Raw genomic sequence first — 20,415 nt, 5'->3', positions numbered from 1 at the left:
GTCACCACCTCAAGGTCCCCTCTATACATAGTAGCAGCATAGCCTCCACGTTTATTTTGAACCATTGCACATCAAAAGATTCCACTTCAAATTCTATGTAATCCCCTCGCAAAATTTCTTGCAGCATTCCAAAATATATGAGTTTTTCTACAACCAACATCGACGCATCGTTGGTTAGATTGCTTGAATTTGCCATGATTTTGCAATCAAAAGTGCATTGCTTTGTGTCAATCCGCTCTACCCTAAAGTGGTGACCTTTACACCATACTGTCGTGTACGACTTGTACTATGGCAAAATGGAGAAATGAGCATCAATGTCAAAAAACACCACACTACACTAGAAATTAAAAATTTACCTTAGAGACACAACCATCCCACTCCTCTTTTGTCATATACTCACCTTTTTGTGTGGCCCTTTCAGTGGAATCATGCAACCATTTTAGACTCTCAAGATCTTCAAGATAATGCACTGATGGTCGCTTTTTCAATCTAAAGGCATATCATGCAATGAGTTGCTCATATTTTGCATCATCATATTGGACAAGACACTTTTGCATCGTTGGATTGTGAAGCATGCATAATCGATTGATCTTTTCTTGCAAGTCTATGGGCGTTTTCTTCTCCATGCCCGGGCCCACCATCACAATACTAGTCAAGCACTCATCCTCAATTGTTCACCAAAGCATGTCATCTATGTCATCCATATCAAAGAGTCACTCACCAATGTATACTAATGAGTTTGAAACTAGCCAAACGAACGTCCATCTAGAATGCACAGCGCTTGCTATTCCACCTCATCAACTATTTGCACATGGAAATGTACTTGAATAGTAAGCATGATGGTGGAAATATGTGTTTCAATTGTGCACACACTTTACAACAATCTGTTTCTCACAAGGTATAGAGTCAATGTGGATTTCCTTTGGGAAAAATCAAAGAACCAATAGAGAAAGCTTGTAAATTGTTGCACAGATGTTGAAGGACAGAGAACCCTCAATATCCAAAAGTAAAATAAATTGCAAAACAAGTTACAAGTTGTAAATAGATGAAGCATGCACTTTTAGGATAACTGATTTAAAGAATACCTTACACGTTTTATATCAATCATGTGACTTTAAGCTAGAGAGCATCGTGAATGCCATCTTGAGTGAATGTATTACACTTGTGGACATTTTCACAGTTTGTATGATCTTTTTGACCTTGCATTCTTGTTTCACCATCAAAATCCAAGGCACTTTTGATAGATTTATCGACCCATCATTTGCGGTATGTAGCCAATACTACTTCGTACAACCTTTATGTCTCAGGTCAATCCTAGCAATAATGTCTCATCTCAATCCTAGCAATAAGCATATCTTTATTTTTGGTGGGATAATCCCACAATAAACTGCACATTCTTGAATATGTGCATCCGATCAAGCAAGTGATTGATTCTCAATCTTGTATGATAGCGCAACTCATATCCTCTTTGTACCATATTGAGAATCTCTTCATCCTTGGTGGAAGGCACCCTTCATGCGTCTCCTTTTTTTCTAGTACAAAACTGAGGGATTTAGTAGGCAGAACTTTTAGATTTTCATTCTACAAGGTAAAAAATGATTTGCAAAACAGTGTTACCGTGCATACATAATTTTTAAGGCAACACCTTTACCTAATGCTATCTTCCACACGCTTTGTAGAGCTTTAACAAGAGCATACATCATTCTTAGCTGAGCTCACAAGGTCCCACTACGTTCTCACAAAGATTCCAAGATTTATTACTCTCTCCACCGCAAAGCGAGAAAGTTATCACCTTGGAGCTCTTGACACTGCCATAATCTCCATCATCGTTTTGTGGTCTGATACCAGTTGAAGATTGTGCAATGCGGACCACTTTAAATATGTTAACATGCCATTTGGTCTCGCAAATGCTCCAAGAGTTTTTCAACACTTAATGAATGATATGTTCCGTGCATCTAGATGATTTTGTCATGATCTATCTTAATGATACCTTGACATTTTCTAAGAATCAAGAGAATCATAAGCAACATATATGAATATTCCGAATAAAATTCGGGAGACAGGCTTGTGTGCAAAGCTAGAGAAGTGCTCGTTTCATCAAGAAGTGGAGTTTATGGGGTATGTTACTTCTGATAAGGGGATCTCCATGGACTCAAAAAAGGTTTGAACCATTCTTGATTGGGAGACACCCTTGTCAATGAGATATGTCCAATGCTTCTTAGGATTTGTAAATTTTTGTCGTGTCTTTATCAAGGACTACTCCAAGATTGTCACTCCCATTGACAAGATTAACAGGGAAGGGAAAATTTGCTTGGGAATCACAGGCTGCGAAAGCTTTAAAATTCTCAAGATAGACTTCACAATTGCACCCATTCTATTTCAATCATGCAAAGCCTTTCATCCTAGAGAAATAAGCTTCAAATTTTGCCCTTGGAGCCATTCTATCTTACAAAAATCAATTATGAAATCCATGACAAAGAGCTCCTAGCAATTATTACCTCTATTGAAACCTGGCGTTACCCACTTGAAGGAGCTCCCATAAGATCACATTTTGTACAAATCACAAGAATTTGGAGTACTTCATGTCATCCCATGTCTTGAATTCTCACCAAGCAAGGTGAGTGGTATCTTATCAAGATTTGGCTTCATTATTTCTTATAGGCCTGGCCATCAACACAGTAAGTTGGTGGTGCCTTATCTAGAAGGTCCTACCTTGCACCTAAAGAAGGAGATGCAACATATGATCAACAAGAGTCGGTGATCTTGAAGCTTGAGCATCTTAAACTTCCCTTTCTAAGGTGTGGCTCCTCAATGCATGCAGAACTAACAGCTTGCAAAGCCAATTGTAATTGAGAATTGAATTGGATGGGGGATCGTGTTTGGGTAACGACTAGCAAAAGGGGCGTGACACGCGATAAGGCCCTTCTGGACATGCCAGGATAATGAATCGGTTTTAAGTACAGCAGTGGTGTTCGCCCATGGGGCTCAACCTAAAATTAGTTTTTGAACTCGTCACGCCCCTCATAGTCAATGCCCTATTTTGGGTACACTAAACAAGTGGGGCAATCCCTTTTGTGTGTCAACTCAAAGCCTCCGAGAGATACACAATTATACTTGGCCATGTAGTGTTGCACACACAGACCACAAAATAGAAAAAAGAAATGGATGAACTAATGAACTCAAAATGAAGAGGTTGAATGTGTTGCAGAGAGCTCTTGCAGAGGACTTTGAGCTATGGATCCCGCAACACAATATGATAACTTTATCAAGAAAACAAAGAAGTTGCCCTAAAGTGAACCTAATTGTGCAATCAAAGGACCCTACTAGCTTCCTGATCAATTTTCATTAATTATGGAGAGTAGTGGTTCATTAAGGCTGCCGAGAACATGCTCTCACTCAAACAGTTAGAGATGGTTAGTAGAAGATTAACTAGCTAATATGCTTAAACGAAGAGGATCTAATTAGTGATATTAGGAGATTTTAAATCTTATCATAGCTCTGAGAACATATGTTAGGATTAGGAAAAATGAAAGAGAGTTGTTTATATTAATAGCATGCTAATTCCAATGCTAATTGCTCAATGGAATTGACTAAATTGTAGACACAAATGATCTTATTATTTGATGAAAATGAGTACAGAAGGGGTGCTTAAATAGCATAGAAGAGGTAGAATATGCTTACATCGTGCATGACAACTTGGAGTATTCTTTTCCAAAAGCCAAACTACAATTTTCATGTTTGAGGGGTTTAATACATGCCTACATGATTCCTACATGTGATTTTATACTCTAGAAATGGTGACTCTAGGACGAAGCCCACAAACCTTATAGCTTTTGACCATACATTATGCTATCTCCCAAATTGACCTATTTTTTCTCTCCAGCACACTAGCTTGCTAGGAGATATGACATTGTACATTGCCATTTTTTTTCAATGTTAGCCAAAAATATATTGAGACTCTTAAGACAAACTCTTTTCCAAAATCAAAAACAAGGGTGCCCATATTGCAACCACAAACATTCCAATCAACAAATAAACTTTACTTGAAGCGCACACACTTTAGACATTTACTTCAGCAAATATCCCATACATACCTTGAGTAATCATCAATGTAAAAAACACGAAGTATGCATTAGACCACAAATATTATTGTGGACAAGCTTCAATTTGCAAATCACCCACACATAGCCACCTCTTCCAACTAGCACGGGAAACACCTCCTCTATGGTCTTACCAAAAGATTAATTGAAATCATAATTGAAGATTTCGTTTGTATATATAAAATTTAGACTATTGATGTAAAAGTTATGGCTCTTTCTAAACATGGTTGCCTTTGAGGTGAAACATGGCTACCAGGAGAGATTATCTCTTTAATCTTATTCATCAATGTACTCCAGCTACACAAAAATCCCCCAATTACTTTATAAGTATGATGTAAATGACGGATAAGGAGACGGAGCTCGCTGCTGCTCACGCCTTCCCTGTTGCACGTGCAGCTCCCTTGTCTTTGCTCCTGCATCCCTCCTCCTCCCTCGCGCTGCGCGCTCCCCTGCTTGTTGCCTTGCCCGTCGCTGGCCAGCCCCAGCGCGCTGCTATGCAGGTACAGCCAACCCCCGCACCCCCAGTTGCTGCTACTTCAGTCTCCCGCCCCCTGGCCTCAGCCCTCGTGCACCCCCCCGTCCCCTTTTTTCGACCACTTTTTTCCCCTTCTTCGAGCCTGTAGGCTGTTTTTTCAGCTTGCTTGCATTCGCCTCGCCTCCAACGACCCTATCCTCTCAGCACAGCAGGCACAGAATGGCGGCCTCTACTCCACCTCAGAGGGACTCCACAGAAGCCCCCTCGCCCGACACCGCGCAGCCGACCCTTCGATTTGCTCTTTCGCCAGAAGAGCAAGCGAGCTTGATGGCCGAAGCGGAGTGCTTGCAGGCCACTTCGGTTATCTGTAAAGTCATTGGCACTCGGTCCAGTCGGGGCGAAGTTCAGGATGCAGGCCTGTCTTCTCTCCGATGTGGGCAAGATTACAAATGTCCAGATCCTCGGGAGAGGGTACTACCAGGTCGAGTTCGAGTCTGCAGACATGGCAACCAAAGTGATCTCGATGAGCCCGCTCGGCATTAGAGAAGCTCGAGCTTACTTCCGACGTTAGCATCACAGTTTCGATCCTACTACAGATGTGCTTGAGGCGGAGGTAGATTTGCCGATTTTGGTTTGCTTTTCAGGCTCGAGGCGATAGTAGCATCCCCTCGTAGCTAGGATTGGTTCCATGTTCGGGACAGTTTTGGAGTCTCCATGCACGGCAGCTTCCAAGGCCGCAGGTCTACCTACTGTGCGGGTTCTTGTTCGTGACACACACTCCCTCCCCAAGGTGGTACTGCTGCCTAGGGTGAGTGGGGGATGGATTAGATAGAGTGTGGAGTATTCGAGTCTCTCGAACCAGTGTTTCATTCGCAGACAGATGGGCCATATGGCAAAGACCTGTCCTCGCAAGAGACCTTGACCCACAGCGCATGCGCAGCCGTCCAAGGCTGCGCATGCCAAGCATCCAAGTACACAAGATACACAGACTGGTACTTCGATAGAGACTAGTGACTAGCCAGCTGATGGTTGGTAGCAGATGCATGGCCCCACTATTCCTCCTAGTGGTTGACATGTTGCAGCTCAGCAGCACTGGGTTCCGACTAGGAACCGTTTCGACCCCCTTCAGCAGGACCTACCTGAGGAGTCCCCATCCACTTATGTTCCTCCACCACCGCCTCCTCCTCCCTCAGCCGCTGCCGCCCCACCTCCACCGTCGTCCCCCGCCCCTCCCCTCTCCTCGATAGGGCCCACAACCTCGTCTCCGAACCCCTCCGCCACTCCTCCTCAGACACAGGGTACTGGCCACGCTTCTGCCGCGAGGCGTTCTCTTGGTAGTGCTTTCGCTACGAGCCATGTGGCTCGTGAGGGACAGCCCCACTTGAGGCCGCCTTTTTTGGTGCTCACTTCTCCCTTTCCAGCGATCCCCAGAGGTCTGACCAGCTTCAACATTCATAGATGCTGGGATTTCTTCAATTACAGCTTCACTCGGTTTCTGGGTGATTCCTCTTCCGACTTGGAGGAGGCCAGCTTTCGAGTCCACCCTCTTTCTTGTAGTTAGAGGCAGTGAGGCCCTGGACACAGCGGTGGGTTTCTCCTTTCCGTTGTGTGGTAGGGATATCACAGAGTGGACCCAGCACACAGTCCTGGACTGGCTCCAGACACAAGCTATTGAGTTCTCACACCACACAGAGGACATAGCAGTGACAGATCGGTACAAACACTTTAGCCTCTTGCCAAGTTCAGCGTGACACCTCCACATGCAGCAGATTGTAGGCACATTGTGGTACACTTGTTTGCTGACACTCAGTGCCCTCTGTGTTATCTTTTTGTGCATGAGGATTCCTAGACATGAGGATTCCTTCGGGCTGCACGCTCGGCTTGGGCCTCGGCGGGAAATTCACTTCTTGCGCGCTTGTCTAGAGATCATTCGGATGCGGATTACTCCCCATCCAAACCGGCCTTAAAGATAGCGAGGTTGGTTGCTGTTACAGCATCTGTTTTCTCTCACTGACTCCATGAGGATCATCTCATGAAATGTGCAGGGATTAGGAGGGCCCCAGTTTCAGTGTTAGAGGGGTCGGCTGCGTCAGGAGCTGCAGAGATGCCTTGTGGGTGGTGAGATTGACATTCTTATGTTGCAGGAGCATCATCTTTGTGAGAGCCGCATTCGACGTTGTGGTCAGATTTTGCGTGGTCGCTATGAGACTTTTTGGTCAGCTGCTTTTGGACCTGGAGGCATCCAGGGTGGGGTATGTATGACTATTGCGAAGTCTCTACAAAAGTCCATTGTGGGCAGAGGGATTATTGTGCCAGGCAGGGTTCAGTGATCCGAGGGATTATTGTGCCAGGCAGGGTTCAGTGGATCACTATGCAGGTTCAGGGTTGCCTTGTGGGCTACCTGAACATATATGCGCCCAATGTGGCGAGTGCACGAGCAGAGTTTTGGTCAAAGATTGTTGAGTCTCTATCGCAAGCAGAGCAGTGGTGCATTGGGGGTGACTTCAACATGTTGGAGGACCCTTCTGATAGGATTGGTGGTAGCCACGCTACTGTGCAGGGAGTTGAGCTGGCAGCTTGGGAGAGGTTCTGTATGACTGAGCATTTCGGATGTGTGGCATCACTCTAGCTTTGTGAGGCCCACAGACAGCATGGCCTTCTCTCGTTCGGACCGTAGAGTGGGAGGAGTGAATCTATCGCGGATAAATCGCTTCTACACTAGTGACTTTTTCTGTGACTCGGGTGGGACAGTTGGCATCCTGGCAGGGACTTCCTTCTTGGACCATGCACCAGTGATCCTCATAGTGACAGATAGGCAGAGACGGAGGAGCACAATGCTACGCATCCCTGAGAGGGTTTTGTTGGCCTCTGCACTCAAAGAGCGAGTAGAGGCTCTTTGGACAGAGAGCTTGGACATGCAAGATTCTCCTGCTGACAGAGTGGCCTCAGGACTAGCTCAGCTTAGTCATTTCTTTCTCCAGGAGTCCTTTCAGACTCGCCTGACTGCAGTGAGAGAGGAGGAGGAGCATCTCAGAAGGGGCGTTGCTTCCTTGCAGAGGATGCAGGAGCAGCATCCAGATAGTCCTTGGTTGGAGGAGCATTTACATCAGGCTCGCCAGGAGCTTGGTAGCAGAGAGGAGCGGTGCCATGAGTTTTCTTTTCACCGACAGGCATCTCAATGGACGCAGGTGGGTGACAGAGTGACTGGTGATTTCTTCGAGGCAGTGGGACCTTGGCATACGCATGCCAAGGTCAGTCAGTTGAGGAGGCTCGATGGGTCAGCTGCTTCTGAGCCAGAGGACATGCGTGCAGTTGCTATTGACTTTTACCGTGAGTTACTATTTGCAGAGCCTCAGTCAAAGAGTCAGGATGCATGCACGGAGCAGGTGTGGGCGCAGATGCCTTGCCTTGTGACTGAGGAGATGCGCCAGAGACTTGAGCTTCCACTTCAACTTGAGGAGTTGCACACGGCTCTTAGTGCACTCCCCCGTGGTAGCTGTCCAGGTGAGGATGGCTTGACTCCCAGTTTTTCCTTGGAGTACTGGGACTTGCTTGGCCCTGATCTCTGTAGTGCTTTCCAGTACATCTTGCACACAGGAAAGATGCCTGACAGCATGAGTGAGGGTCTGATCTACCTCATTCCCAAGGAGGGTGGCTCCTTGGATGAGATTTGACAGTAGCGCCCCATCACCATCCTCAACTCAGCCTACAAAATTCTTGCCAAGGCTTTGAGTTTGAGGATCCAACCACTTCTACAGAGCCTTATACATGGGACCCAGATTGGTTTTGTCAAGGAGCGTAGTATCCTTGACAACATCTTTACTTCTTGGGAGGCTTCAGCCTTAGCGAGGCTTCGTGGTGAGGATTTGGTGATTCTTCTTCTCAATTTTGAGAAGGCCTACGACAGAGTTGACTGGGACTTTCTGGAGGGCACTCTACGCAGGATGGGCTTCTCAGATGCTGGATCAGAGGGGTGTCAGCTTTGTACAGACGAGCACACAGTCAGGTACTTTTGTCAGAAGGTAGAGGCGATCGTTTCATGCTCACACATTCGGTCAGACAGGGCTACCCTCTTGCCCCCTTCCTCTTTCTGTTCTATGCTGAGGCGATGAGTAGGTTCTTAGTGTCGCAGCAGGTTGGTTTGCGGGGCTTAGCACTTCCTATTCGGGGAGATGAGCTTCTGGACGCTGAGTTTGCTGACGACTCAGCCTTGTACTTGGATGGCCAGGAGGCCAACCTTCATAGGTGTGCAGGCTCTTGAGACCTTCTGTTGTGCATCTGGCGCACTGATCAACTGGAGAAAGACAGTGGCTTTCTCGGTTGGTAGTGCTCCTGTGCCTAATTGGATGCTAGGAGAGGGTTTTAGGTGGATTCCCCCAGGGACTGCAGTTCGGTACTCGGGCTATCAGATTGGTATGGACTTGTCTCCCGAGCAGCAGATTGCTCCCCTCCTCCTGTCTATCAAGAGGAAGTTGTTACACTGGAGCTCAGCACGACTTTCTTTGGCTGGCAGAGTAGTAGTGGCCAACCAGGTGTTGTTGGCGACTATGTGGTACATCACTTCTTGCTGGATCTTCTCGAGTTCTTGTATCAGCCAGGTAGAGAGGCTGATCAGGAACTTCCTTTGGTCAGGACGTGATACTCAGATAGTCCGAGTCAAAGTGGCTTGGTAGGTCATCACTCTTCCTTGTTCACAGGGAGGGCTTGGGATCATAGACCCATCACAGCAGAGCAGAGCCCTTCTTGGGAAGTTCATAGTCAGAGGACTCCTTCCAGGTGAGGAGCCCTGAAAGGAGTTCTTGCTACAGCGGCTTCATGCTAGGATGCCTCAGGCTGGAGGCCCCTGGCGACCTTCGACCAGATGGATCTTCACAGAGATGCGCAAAGTTGGTTTGAGCAGGAGACTGGAGGACCGCTTCGCTGTGAATTTGCTTCGATCTTGGGGCACTTGCGGTGAGGCCTGGCACAGCGACAGCCTACTTGCACGGAGGAGCACCTACGACAGCTCCTTGTTTGGAACCCCACAGTTAGCACTCAGAGAGGCCACTTGGTTGGTAGTCGGCCTCATGTTTCCTGGGGTCCCATGGCAGCAGGTCCAACGCGCTCTCTATGTGACTGGTTAGAGTTTTCAGGCTTGTCAGAGGAGTTGCAAGGTTTCCAGCTACTGCAGGGCATGACAGGGGTGCAGAGCATGTGCCAGGACATCTCAGAGGCAGTTCCAACTAAGTGGCTCCCACCTCTCGAGCCAGTAGCACCTAGGTGGATGGGAGCCTTCACATGACTGGAGGTTCTCATCTCAGTCCGGCCTGCTCAGAGATTGTTCCATCCCTTTTTTTTGAGTTACAGGGTAAGGGTTGCTTACAGCGAGTTGCAGTAGAGGCCCCGTAGGTGGCAGAGGGCTTTTTCAGAGGATCCGAGTGGTGGGCATCTGTGGGAGGACTTGTGTCATCGATCCTGACCCAGCAGCTCTTGAGACTGAACACTGGAGACTGTGGGCTTGGGAGTGTTGTCCACTGGCACGAGTACAGTGGGATTTTGGAGAGTGGCTTTGGAGGGACTCTTTCTCTTCTACAGACCACCTAGGAGTCCCGTTCTTTCAGTACACTGTTCGATTGGGACGTCACATACTAGCAGCACAGAGAGAGGCTCGCCCCGCTGCAGCACCTCATTGGTAGGAGGAGGGTCTCACAGCTGAGTTCTTGGCTGCCTTTTGGGAGAGGTTGTGGGACTCCAGACAGCCGAGGCGAGTCACCTTGTTTCAGTGGCTGGTCGTACACAGAGCTACAGCAGTTAGGAGTTGGCTAGTGCATAGTGGTCTCTCGGCCGCATGTGCAGCTTGTGACCATCTTATGGAGAGTCAGTGTCACTGTCTTTGGGACTATCCTTTGGCACAACATGTGTGGCTTCGTGTTCTTCGACTGATGCTTGCTCTCTCCACGGCTCGACAGTACACTTGGGGAGCAGCGGCTTGGTCCACCCTCACGGGCCCGGCACTCCAGTTTGAGCTATCTTCCACCAGCAGCATGATAGTGATGCAGGGGGGGCGACCTACACTCCAGCCTGCCACAGAGCCTACTTCACAGGAGTGGTGCATTGAGAGAGAGGAGTGTTGGGAGCTGATCAGTGGCCTGACACTCTTGTTCATCTAGCGGGCCCGTTGCTTCTGCATCTTTGAGGCTCGCCCTGTGCCACCAGCAGAGACTGTTCGTGATCTTTGGCTAGAGCTGATCCACACTCTCAGAGGACAGCTCGAGCGACTACAGGGCAGCTCCGACCGCATGCGGGAGCACAGAGAGGCTTTCCTTCGACTCTAGCGTCCTGGGCCTTTCTACACCATGGTCCAGGGTGTACTCCGATGGCACTACCGACTACGTGTGTGGCTCTTCCCTCCTCCCATCTCTTGATTTAGCCTCATTTTACATATGCTGTTTTTTCATTGGGAGAGTCTCCCCATCATGGTTGTTGTAGCCCTCTCTTGAAAGGTGGTTGTAGCCCTATGGGCAGTTTCATTAACTAATAGATCTTTTTCTCGGAAAAGAAAAAGTATGATGTAAACACAATGTATGTCAATACAAAAAGACACTTTATTGGCACACATGTCGCCATTACAACAAGACAATCAGAACCCATGTGTACATAGTTGTGGCTCTTTCTAAACATAGTTGCCTTTGAGGTGAAACATGGCTACTAGGAGAGATTCTCTCTTTAATCTTATTCATCAATGTATTCCAGCTACACAAAAATCCCCCAATTACTTTTTAAGTATGATGTAAACACAATGTATGTCAATACAAAAAGACACTTTATTGGCACACATGTCACCATTACAACAACACAATCAGAACCCATGTGTACATGTGAGAGTAGTTTGTCTTTCTAGAAGCACCTATTTTGCGACTTTATGAACTATTTGTTAGCTATTCAAGTACGTTTGAAGTGCCTTTAAAGTACCCCCTATATATCCAAAATGTTCTCTAAACCCAAAAACAGCTTTGTTGTTTTGTCTCATATGAGCATTACCTCGGTTGTGTTTCTCAGTTCAGTGTTCTCTTGTTTGTGTATTTACTAGCCTACTCAGCTATCTTCTTCTTACTTATTGCTTGGAGGTACTTATATATTGCTAAGCCTTTGAGCATAAACATTAGATTCGATAAATGCTATGAGAACCTTGCTTTGCAAAAGTACCTAATTCTCTTGAATACTTGCAAAATACTCTATTTTAAGAGCAAGGGATAAGGTTTATCTAGTGGAGGAAGGTCTACATCATCATCCTTACATCGTACTACTGTTGTGGCAAACAAATCAGTATGCCTACAACCCAAATGAAAGCCTTGAAGAACCTTCATTGATAACTATGAAGATGATTGTTCAGGTTTTACATTCTTAAAATACATAGGAAGTTGCGACTAAAGGTACAACCAAAGAAAGCTCATTCTATTGCAAAGGAAGATGAATATACCGGCCCATGTAGATTGATAGCAATGCTAACCACATGACTGGTCAGGATTACTTCCTTCAAAGCACTCCATATGAGGGCTCCACAAATGTTATATACCATTCTGGAAACATTGCATAATAGCAAGAATGCTCATATCATGTTTTGTGTCCCCATTTTCAGCATAAGAATTTATTCGAGTGTTTGATTGAATAGATTGTAGAGCTTAGTGCACATGACGACTCATCAGACGAGAGAGAACTACAATGTGGTAGCCAAGGGCATTAAAACCACCAACCTACCTAGATCGGCTCGCTGCTGCTGCTTCTCTCGCCATCGCGTGAGGCCCCCCTCCCCCCCTTCTTGCGCACGCTGCTACAATGTGGTAGCCAAGGGCATTAAAACCAACAACCTACCTAGATCGGCTCGCTGCTGCTGCTTCTCTCGCCATCGCGTGAGGCCCCCCTCCCCCCCTTCTTGCACACGCTGCTCCCTGCCTGCCTGCTCGCCGTTGTGAGCACTACGGTTCCCTTCCCCGCCCCCTCCCCCCCCCCCCCCCCCCCTTATGGAGATGGCAACGTTGGAAAGCGGAACATGCCAAGCACATAAACTATCGCCTCTCTATAGCCCAGGGCTTTCACAACACCCCAATCCACTAGAAAACTCAATCACAACTCCACACTTCCTTAGACAAACCACCATTTGCACACAACTCGCTACAACACCACAAACCAATGCAATCATTCCGCATTGTTCAACTCACTGCCTTCCACTCACACACAACCTCAACACACGCATGGAAATGTACGCACAAAAGCAGAGAAGAGAAGGGGGAAGAGGGAATGGACACAAAAAAAGGCAATGATGTCTTCACATAACAACCATATACAAATTCTGCTCCTAGTCGACACACTCCTCGACGAGCTCAATTCACAAAACCTGGCTCATCCACTAGAAACATCTCCTTTGGAGGAGCTAACTGTCACATCTCCTATATTTTGGCCAAAGCTCTATTCACAAGCAACTTTGTCGCTTCATCCGTATCAACCACCCGATCATAACCCCCAATTAGCTTCACTTTCAATGCATACCCCTGATCCAAGAAACTTGTATCCATCCCATCACCCATGCAAGCCATAGGCAACTCCAGCTGCTCCTCCCTTTGGTCAGCATCTAACACATCATGAGCATAAAAAAAAATCCCAACCCGTCAACCACCGGATCATCAAACCCCCAATCAGCTTCACTTTCAATGTATACCTGATCCAAGAAACCTGTATCCATCCCATCACCCGTGCAAGCCATAGGTAACTCTAGCTGCTCCTACCTTCAGTTGTCAACATATAACACATCATGAGCATAAGAAAAATGCCCAATCCCCTTGGTTTTCACTTCATCATTTCCCTCTTGTCGTGTAGAACAGCATGGCTATCCATAGATTCAACCTTATCCTTATTTGCAAAGCAACGAACCATCTGCACTGTTAAAACACTCACTATCGTAACTCCCATCATCATGGTCACCACCATAGCATTGCATGCGCTCTTTGACATCATATCCTCTTTGACAAGCTTCGGCACTCCAACCTGCTTTTCTTTCACATTGTCGATCACCATACTATCAGACAAACAACAAGGCAACTTTACCTTTACCAACATTGGATCATCGGAACTTGTCCCCTCTCCATAGGATGTGGACTCATCCGCTATTCTCCTCGCTTGTCTCCCAAAAAACTCGATCTTGTATCTTCACCATCTTCAACACCACATACTGACTCTCTATTAGCATCCTCATCCTCTTGTTGTTCCATAAAAGCTTGACCAACACCTTGGCTTTTCACACTTTCTTCATCTACTTCCAAGATCTTGGTATCTGCAACATGGCTACACTCTGCTACCTTTTCATGCACTTGCTTCAAAACAACAGGCTTTACCTCTTTAAACTGCTCTTGGAACTTGATATGAGCTAGCTCTATTGCACACTGGTTCTCTTTGACAAGGGGCTTATCCTCGTTGACAAGCTCATCCACCATCGGTGCAGGCACATCATAAATTGGAAACCTCCAAGGAGCGTAATCGACCACTGACCTTTCCTCAACAAGTCTTGTATTTTGAACAACTGGCACCACCTTTGGTTGAATCATGGTACACTCTGCCACAACGGGCACATAATCTGTAAGATTTAACAAGCCCAATTCAAGCTTTCGCTTCACCTTTTTGCTCTTCACTTTGGCCAGATATACCATATCATCATAACTGTCCTCATCGCACTCCACCTTTTCCCTGATCTTTGGATGCAAGCACTCAAGAAACTTCGACAATTTTAAGTATTGGTTATCTTTAACCCTCATAACAATCTCCAACTGCCTCTAACAGGCTTCGAATTGCTCAAGGAAAACTGAAACTCTTTGCTTACATCTTGGCGTAGCGCCCTCAACTTTGTACCAGCCTCCGTCGGGAAATCGCCTTTAGAAACCACCCAAGAAATTGATTCCGCAGCTCTTGCCATGAACCCAAATCACCACTCTTTAGGCCATAGCCATATCTTTACGCACCCGTGCACCAGCAGTGGCACAATATGCAGCTTTTTTGCATCTGTCACCATATGCATCGATAGCATCCATAGCTCAAAATCCTCTACCCGGTCTTCATGGTCTTCAACACCTGTAAAAATGGGACTAGTATGCTTAAACAAGAGGATCTAATTACTGATATTAGGAGATGTTAAATCTTGTCATAGCTTTGATAACATATGTTAGGATTAGGAAAAATGAAAGAGGGTTGTTCTAATAGCATGCTAATTACAATGCTAATTGCTCAATGGAATTGACTAAATTGTAGACACAAAATGAACTTATTATTTGATGAAAATGAGTACAAAAGGGGTGCTTAAATAGGATAGAAGAGGTAGCATATGCTTACCTCATGCATGAAAACTTGGAATATTCTTTTCCAAGAGCCAAACTAGAATTTTCATATTTGAGGGGTTTTATTCATGTCTACTACTACATGTGATTTTATCTCTAGAAATGCCCCACATGAGATAGCCTATGACCAAGGCCTCTTTTGGCAATGCTACACAACGTGCCATATGCCACTTAGAATGCCCAATAGACTAGGGACATGCTCCATGGCGACTCTAGGATGAAGCCCACAAACCTTATAGCTTTTGACCATACATTATGCTATCTCTCAAACTGACCTATTTTTCTCTCTAGCACACCAATTTGCTAGGAGATAATGACATTGTACATTGCCATTTTTTTCCAGTGTTAGCCAAAAATATATTGAGATCTCTTAAAACATAAACTCTTTTCCAATATCAAAACCAAGGGTGCCCATATTGCAACCACATACATTCCAAGCAACAAATAAACTTTACTTGAAGCGCACACACTTAGACATTTACTTCATCAAATATCCCATACATACCTTGAGTAATCATCAATGTAAAAAAGACAAAGTATGCATTAGACCACAAATATTATGGTGGACAAGCTTTAATTTGCAAATCACCCACACATAGCCACCTCTTCCTACTAGCACGGGAAACACCTCCTCTATGGTCTTATCAAAAGATTAATTGAAATCGTAATTGAAGATTTCGCTTGTATATAAAAATTTAGACTATTGATGTAAAAGTTGTGGCTCTTTCTAAACATAGTTGCCTTTGAGGTGAAACATGGCTACTAGGAGAGATTCTCTCTTTAATCTTATTCATCAATGTATTCCAGCTACACAAAAATCCTCCAATTACTTTATAAGTATGATGTAAACACAATGTATGTCAATACAAAAAGACACTTTATTGGCACACACGTCACCATTACGACAACACAATCAGAACCCGTGTACATGTGAGTAGTTTGTCTTTCTAGAAGCACCTATTTTGCGACTTTATGAACTATTTGTTAGCTATTCAAGTACGTTTAGAGTGCCTTTAAAGTACCCCCTATATATCCAAAATGTTCTCTAAACCCAAAAACAGCTTTGTTGTTTTGACTCATATGAGCATTACCTCGGTTGTGTTTCTCAGTTCAGTGTTCTCTTGTTTGTGTATTTACTAGCCTACTCTAAGCTATCTTCTTCTTATTTATTGCTTGGAGGTACTTATATATTGCTAAGCCTTTGAGCATAAACATTAGATTCGATAAATGCTATAAGAACCTTCCTTTGCAAAAGTACCTAATTCTCTTGAATACTTGCAAAATACTCTATTTTAAGAGCAAGGGATAAGGTTCATCTAGTGGAGGAAGGTCTACATCATCATCCTTACATCCTACTACTATTGTGGCAAACAAATCAGTATGCCTACAACCCAAATGAAAGCCTTGAAGAACCTTCATTGATAACTATGAAGATGATTGTTCAGGTTTTACATTCTTAAAATACATAGGAAGTTGCGACTAAAGGTACAACCAAAGAGAGCTCATTCTATTGCAAAGGAAGATGAATATACCGGCGCATGTAGATTGATAGCAATGCTAACCACATGACTGGCCAGGAGTACTTCCTTCAAACCACTCCATATGATGGCTCCACAAATGTTACATACCATTCCAGCAACAATGCATAATGGCAAGAATGTTCATATCATATTTTGTCCCCCATTTTCAACATAAGAATTTATCCGAGTGCTTGATTGAATAGATTGTAAAGCGTAGTGCACATGACGACTTGTTGTCAGACGAGAGAACTACAATGTGGCAGCCAACGGCATTAAAACCAACAACCTCAGCTAATTTCTTTTGTTCCATCTCTTGGACTAGCCATGCGTGCAAGAGGAGACGGCCTAGCTTCAACCAAGTTGGGGCACAAAATGGTGAGCCACATTGCATGTTGAAACTGGAGAAGGAAGACTTGGTTCAATGACACTCGTAATCTTCAAAAACTAGAAAAAAAATGAGTCGTGCTATGGCAAAGTCTCATAGACAGTCCTTCCAAACACCGACCATGAGTTCAATCAGCCCACTTTGGCATTATAAAACAATAAATTGAGAAGGCACTAATTGAAGTCTTTCTAAACAGAAAAGTTAAAAGATACTGACGAGGCTCTTCAATGGAAGGACCCATTTACAAACATAAAATCAGGTCCAAAAATTTGGAGTCTTTCTCCTTGTTGTCTAAGGCATGTTTTAACATGCCAAAAACAAATGTTTTGAAATGCCAAAAACTATTACAAGCATGGAGGATTGACATAAACCAGACAATAATTCAACAGGATTCTGCGCTTCATATGCAGAACATGATTTTCAACAATGTGTACCACCACAATCTCGAGGGAAATCACTTCCGATTACTTTCTGATTAACTGATACAAAGTCAGCAGACCATCCCAAACAAAGAGCGCTCCTAGATAAACAGATTGAATCAAAATCTCACCAGAAAAACCTTGAAAGTTTTTAGTAGAACTAATCTAATTTAGAGAACTTGCTTTCTCATATAATGTTTTCAGAGGAAAAGAAAGATAGCACAAGCACAAACAAAAAAACATCGTGAACTGCAAGTTCAGATAAAAGATCAAAGATTTCAACATGTTCACACATCTTGCATGACAAAATTTTCAGCAAGCAACTGTCATAAACCATATACTTGGAATAACTTTTGACCATGGATGCCAACAGCATAACACATCGCATGCCCTCACTAGGGCTCGAAAACTTGTATCCCTATCACCTCACTGCAAGCAGGTATCTCTTTTCTAAGATCCATAAAAGAGGTTGCTGAACATCCAAAGTAACGTCTTGATAAACAGCTAGTCTACAACTAGCAACAAGTTAAACCCTGTCCATAGTATCTTGAACAGGTGGAACTTGGAACTTGCCCATCTTGATTCTATCCCAAATATTTGTGGTGTTGCCGCTATCAAAAACGGTGTTTTATTCTTCGAGAATTGCAAAAGCAGCCAGTTTTTTACCCATCGGCCAGCTGCAACTTTATTCGATGGCCCACTCTTAACTCCTACCGGCTCTATTCATGGCCCTTTCTTTCTGTAGACCCCTCTATGCAAGGAAAACTTGCAAAAGCAAAATTCATCAAAGAAGTGCAATGCACTCAATTTCTATACGGGCATTCAAAGGAAGAGCAGCAACTTGATAAGTGGATCGTGCTGGAAAAGGTGCAGGAAAATCTGACCACAATATTAAAAGAAAATTGTCACTCGCAATACAAAAAAGTAACAATTCCTTATTGGCAAATCAGATAAAAACTTACACTTTGCATAAATTTCATTGACCATTTTGAAATCGCTCAAATCAGCCAACCTGCAATACAAAAATTGACATGTCTATTAGCTTTGCCTGAAAGAATGCAGTTAAAAATTTGAAGGAAGTTGCCTGGTTTGAGCAACCAGTGGATCAATAATACGCAGGTTCAAATGGGCATGAGAAAAAAAACTGTCGATGACACGAAGCATTGGAAAAACCTACATGATAGTAGTTTTAACAACAGATCCATAGCTGGAACCTGCTGCTTTCAAGATAGCACCCATGTTCTTGAGAACCTTCATGCAAAAATAGCAATCAAGCTCAATAATACTCGCCAGACAAGAAAACACCAGGTGTGACCTTCAATTCAAGCAAGCCTCACCTGTTCTGTCTGTCCTTCTACTGATTCTGAAATAAAACTTCCTGTCTGCAAGCCCAAAAGAAAACTGTGAGCTATCTACACATTTACCGGGCATGGCGACCTGATTCTCTTGATAAAGACAACAATACCTCAGGAACAAGACCCAAGACACCCGATACAAATACAAGGTTCCCTGCCTTTATTGCTTGAGAGTACGGTCCCAAAGCTGCCGGTGCATCTGCTGCTACCACAGCTTCCTTCTGCACTGCTAAACAGTAGGTAAAGTCACATTCTTGTCCGCATGCTAGTGACAAATTAAGTTTAACCAATAACGCAAACATACAATCAGTGGCTCTCATAAGCAATGGATAGAACCTACATATTTCTTCCATTTCCTCCTTGATTCGCAGAGAAAACATTATTGCTCAAAAAAGGTCATTTACGTTGCGTGAAACATCTGAAGCTAGCTTTCACAATCCGACTGGCAAGAATATGAGGTGCTTCACATAAGCTTCTTGCATGTCATGCATGTGTACTTCTGTTATGTGTGACTCCCAACGAGTACAAGCTACAACTTTCAAGAAGGCCTTCAAGAGGAATTGCAAATTCTGTTTGCTTTTTGCCCTTTATCATTTCCTCAATTACCAATCACAGTCTGGCCTCACCTTCAATTTTTTTGCAAGCTTGCATGCAAGTCAGAAATATCAACACCCCATGCCATTGTACACCCGCCAATGTCATGCAGCTATACAAAGAGCAACACTTCACACATGAAGGGAGCCTGCACGTCCAAAAGATTTGTGAAACGCAAAGGAGCACAAAGAGCAATGTGATGCAGCTAGCTGCTATACAAAGTGCAACAATTCACACATGAAGGGGCATGTCCAAAGGTTTGTGAAACGCAAAGGAGCACAAACAAGTGGGTTGGCTGAATTCCCCTTCCACATTATGGGATGTATCATGGTCCCGTGAGAGCCATTGAACATCCTACGAAAGACACGCATGGGCATTTCCCACAACATATAGCTCCCGGCAAAGAGCCATGCTTAGCCATTCCTCACTATACAAAGCAGTAGAGGGATCACAACAAAATATTCTCTTTCTGGTTGAACCCTCATCAAAATCCAGAGGTGCTTGATATCAGATAAACCAGAAAGGGTTTTCAGCGATGGGCTTACACACAGATTGAGCCATGCTTCGGGCCGCACCACTGCAGCAGGCAAACGGGGACGAAGAGAATGGATCCTTGCTGTTGCGATGTGGTGAAGACGTAAAGGCTTGCGACCCTAGCGAAATGCAACAGAATTGAGCGCCCTGTGTGAAGATCTGTGGACCCGATAGGCGCATCTCTCTGATCCGCGCAGACGGTGAAGCCACCATTGCCACTGCCTTTGCTAGGGCACCTGCTGCTCCCGCCATCTTGGCACTCTCTCTGTCAAACCCAACAAGTAGAACGTTCTGTCTTCAGGATTAAATTAACACCTTGGAGACACAATTACTAGACGGTGTTCTCTAGAAACAATCTTCTCTCAAACCATGACATAATGCTTACCTAAGGGGCAAGTGTAGATGGGTGTTTTATCAGATCGCATCTTGCGATATGTTGCCATGAGGATCAAAGAGAAAAGGGAGGGATTGCCAAATGGCGAGTGTGACGAGGAGGGAGAAGAGGAGCAAGCACGTGACAGGTGAAATGGTAGGAGAACGCACACCCCAAGTGGTGCCAGATGGGAGCTAGAAGGAGTGATGACAGCGGGCAAGCACACAGCTACACGCGGACATGAGGAGGGCATCTAGTCCTCTTTTTATCGTATTGTGTACATTGATGAGCACAATGGG

General features: G+C 44.8%; 1 protein-coding gene across 1 annotated transcript; it reads right to left on the bottom strand.

Annotated features, from left to right (window-relative positions):
- Positions 1-17,502: 17,502 nt before the first annotated feature.
- On the bottom strand, positions 17,503-20,060 carry LOC147433192 (reactive Intermediate Deaminase A, chloroplastic-like). Its single transcript, XM_086492842.1, has 6 exons — positions 19,755-20,060; positions 18,726-18,841; positions 18,598-18,642; positions 18,438-18,511; positions 18,223-18,272; positions 17,503-18,139 (listed from the first exon to the last, which is right to left on the bottom strand). The coding sequence occupies exons 1-6, from the start codon at positions 19,993-19,995 to the stop codon at positions 18,045-18,047; spliced, it is 621 nt and encodes a 206-aa protein (XP_086348968.1). The 5' UTR covers positions 19,996-20,060; the 3' UTR covers positions 17,503-18,044.
- Positions 20,061-20,415: the final 355 nt, after the last annotated feature.

The sequence above is a fragment of the Adiantum capillus-veneris genome, chromosome 20 (assembly GCF_014529385.1).
Source record: "Adiantum capillus-veneris isolate H3 chromosome 20, ASM1452938v2, whole genome shotgun sequence".
NCBI classification, from domain to species: Eukaryota; Viridiplantae; Streptophyta; class Polypodiopsida; order Polypodiales; family Pteridaceae; genus Adiantum; species Adiantum capillus-veneris.
This window is presented reverse-complemented; position numbering and strand designations above follow the sequence as displayed.

What these genes read in the sequence shown, in the direction of transcription:
- LOC147433192 (XM_086492842.1), bottom strand. Translation starts at nt 19,995, where the DNA reads ATGGCGGGAGCAGCAGGTGCCCTAGCAAAGGCAGTGGCAATGGTGGCT. An exon ending in TAGAAGGACAGACAGAACAG is followed by an intron (nt 18,512 to 18,597) that starts GTGAGGCTTGCT and finishes TTTTGCATGAAG; the next exon opens with GTTCTCAAGAACATGGGTGC. An exon ending in GTTGTTAAAACTACTATCAT is followed by an intron (nt 18,273 to 18,437) that starts GTAGGTTTTTCC and finishes TTTGTATTGCAG; the next exon opens with GTTGGCTGATTTGAGCGATT.